General features: G+C 38.0%; 1 protein-coding gene across 1 annotated transcript; it reads left to right on the top strand.

Annotated features, from left to right (window-relative positions):
- The first annotated feature begins 253 nt into the window (after positions 1 to 253).
- On the top strand, positions 254 to 2865 carry LOC120184963 (cytochrome P450 78A9-like). The gene is made up of 2 exons (XM_039189301.1): positions 254 to 1266; positions 2124 to 2865. Exons 1-2 carry the CDS (start codon positions 295 to 297, stop codon positions 2748 to 2750), a joined length of 1599 nt encoding a protein of 532 aa, XP_039045232.1. The 5' UTR covers positions 254 to 294; the 3' UTR covers positions 2751 to 2865.
- Positions 2866 to 3165: the final 300 nt, after the last annotated feature.

A 3165-nucleotide genomic window follows, 5' to 3' on the forward strand; every position in this document is an offset into this window, starting at 1 on the left:
GTTTTTTAAATTATATTAAAAATTATGAGGTATGAAATTATAAAATTTTAAGAGATGAAAAATTATATAATTAATAAAAAATTATATAATTAATAAAAAATATAAAAATATATATAAAATCTAAGAGAATTTAAAATTTTTAGACACGCACCAGCAGCCCTAAGTCCATCCTGCGTATGGTATACCACACAAAATCTGTATATAAAGCAAAGCTCACGTTTCATAGTTTCAAACAAAAAAAAGGAACCATTAGGCATCAGAAATACTTACATCATCCGCCATTTCCCCATCTCAATGGAAACAAACTCTGATTGCTTTTGGCTTTTGTTTATTGCCTCCAAATGCGAGACTTTCTCATGTCACAGCTCCATTTTGCTTCTTCTTTTTCTTTGCATGGGTTGGCTGGCCATGGCCCTGTGTTTCTGGTTCTACCCTGGAGGCCCTGCCTGGGGCAAGTACCATTGGCTACACAAAAGAGCCGCCACAAATCACAGTAACATCATTCCAGGCCCACGAGGTTTCCCGGTGATCGGAAGCATGAGCATCATGCTCGGCCTAGCTCACCACAAAATCTCTGCAGCAGCCAAGTGTTTCGGTGCTAAACGACTCATGGCGTTTAGCTTGGGCAATACTCGGGTCATCGTCACATGCAACCCTGACGTAGCCAAAGAGATTCTCAACAGCTCAGTTTTTGCCGATCGTCCCGTGAAAGAATCAGCGTGTAGCTTGATGTTCAACCGAGCCATCGGTTTCGCTCCTTACGGTGTTTACTGGCGAACCCTCAGAAGAATCGCAGCCACACACCTGTTTAGTCCGAAACAAATCGGCTTAACCGAGTCGCAGAGGTCTGAAATCGCAGCGCAAATGGTTTCTTTAATAGCGTGTAATGGAGAAGAGTTCTCTGTAAAGGATATACTCAAGAAAGCTTCGCTCAACAACATGATGTGCTTGGTGTTTGGCAGTAATTATCAACTGAGTTCGTCAAATGGTGAAAGGGATGAACTCAGTCGGCTCGTTGAAGAAGGTTACGATCTATTGGGGAAGCTCAATTGGTCTGATCATCTCCCATGGCTCGCGGGTTTAGACCTTCAAAAAATCCGGTTTCGATGCACCCGGCTTGTTCCCAAGGTGAACAAATTTGTGAATAGAATCATTCAACAACATAAACTCCGAACCCAGAGAAGAAACCATGATTTTGTGGATGTTTTACTTTCTCTCACTGGAACAGATAGACTCTCGGACAACGATATGGTTGCCGTACTTTGGGTAAGAACCAATTTATTTTCAGTATAAACTATAAGTTTAGTACTTTAACTATCATTTTTATTTTATTTTGGTCACTCAACTATTGTTTGTCAGAAAAGTATATCTAACGTTATGTATTTGGTCTTATTTTGGTCATTCACCGTTAAAAAATTAACGATGATATTTATGTGTCATCATAAGACAATAAAATATCATCATTGAATTTTTTTAACAAAATGTCACGTCAATGATTTTTTTTAACAAGTGACCAAGATAAAACCGAAATGTAATGTTATCCATGATTTTGAAAAACTAATAATTGAGTGATCAAAATGGAACAAAAGTTATAGTTGGGGTGCTATAGGTGTTCTTTACCCCATTTTATATGCGTAAATTACGTATATAATCACCGAACGTTTCATGCAGTTATCTTTGGTCATTTAACTATTTTTCTTTTCAAAATCATACTTAAACATACATTTTGGTTCTATTTTGATTATCCATCGTTAAAAAATAAACATAATAGTTTATGTGGTAATTTTTCTTTTTTTAATAATGATGTGATATTATCTTATGGTGATATGTCAATATTACCTTATGGTGATATGTTAATATTATCTTATGGTGATATGTCAGCATCACCATTAATTTTTTTAACAGTGAGTAACTAAAATGAAACCAAAACATAAATTTAAATTTGATTTTGAAAAATAATAGTCGGGTACTTTTAGATATGATAATGATTTTTTGGATCATTTCGTTGATTAGTTTCCGATCATATATGTGCTTTTTCTTAGCTTTGTTGGCAACCAAAACTAACACTAATATTCATCTAATTTAATTTTCTTTTTTCTAATTATGCTCTACTTATTACACAGGAGATGATATTCAGGGGAACGGATACGGTTGCGGTTCTAATAGAGTGGATACTAGCGAGAATGGTGCTTCACCCTGAAATCCAATCGAAACTGCAGGCCGAGCTCGATGAAGTCGTCGGAAAATCACGAGCGTTGACAGAATCAGACATTCAATCCATGGTGTACCTGCAGGCAGTAGTGAAGGAAGCTCTTAGGCTGCACCCACCTGGTCCACTTCTATCATGGGCTCGGTTGGCGATTACGGACACCACCATCGAAGGATACCAAGTGCCTGCAGGGACCACAGCCATGGTTAACATGTGGTCCATCACCAGGGACCCCGAAATTTGGGTGAATCCCCTCGAGTTCATGCCGGAGAGATTCGTGCCCAAGGACGGTTGTGCCAATGTCGAGTTCTCCGTGTTGGGGTCCGACCTCCGGATGGCTCCCTTCGGGTCGGGCCGTAGGACTTGTCCGGGAAAGACATTGAGTTTGGCTACTGTTAACTTTTGGGTAGGATCCTTATTGCATGAATGCAAGTGGATACAATCGGATGCTGATCCTGTTGATCTCACTGAGAGGCTGAGGCTGTCCTGTGAAATGGCGAAGCCTCTTAAGGTCAAAGTGCAGCCTAGGCGCACATCATAAAACAAGTTCAATCACAACAAAAGCAATATATACTACCCTTAATTAGTAACCAGCAGGTGTAAGATATAGATACGGCAGTGTTTTCTCTAATATCTCTAAACCCTGTGTCTTGATCCTGACCTACATACCTATTATATGGATGATCCTGTATAATTTTACTAGTATTTTTATTTGACTGCAATAAGGTTTCCATCATTTGACTCATATTTTTCTGAATCATGGCACTTTCTTTTTCTAAACCGTACATGCAACCGCAAGTAGATGCAAAGGCGGATAATTAATATTGAGCACACGGACGATACAATATTTTATGGTAGGAGAGTTAATTTATAAAATTTTGGAAGGAGCGAATTTATAAAATTTTTGGAAAACAAAAACAAATTATCAATCGAAAATATAAAAAAAAATATTTAAT

The sequence above is a fragment of the Hibiscus syriacus genome, unplaced genomic scaffold (assembly GCF_006381635.1).
Source record: "Hibiscus syriacus cultivar Baekdansim isolate YM2019G1 unplaced genomic scaffold, ASM638163v2 tig00112981_pilon, whole genome shotgun sequence".
In the NCBI taxonomy this organism is placed as follows: Eukaryota; Viridiplantae; Streptophyta; class Magnoliopsida; order Malvales; family Malvaceae; genus Hibiscus; species Hibiscus syriacus.

Bases quoted from the DNA above. Each gene is read 5' to 3' on its own strand.
- LOC120184963 (XM_039189301.1), top strand. From the start codon at position 295: ATGGAAACAAACTCTGATTGCTTTTGGCTTTTGTTTATTGCCTCCAAA. The intron at 1,267-2,123 runs GTAAGAACCAAT...CTTATTACACAG, and splicing joins ATATGGTTGCCGTACTTTGG to GAGATGATATTCAGGGGAAC.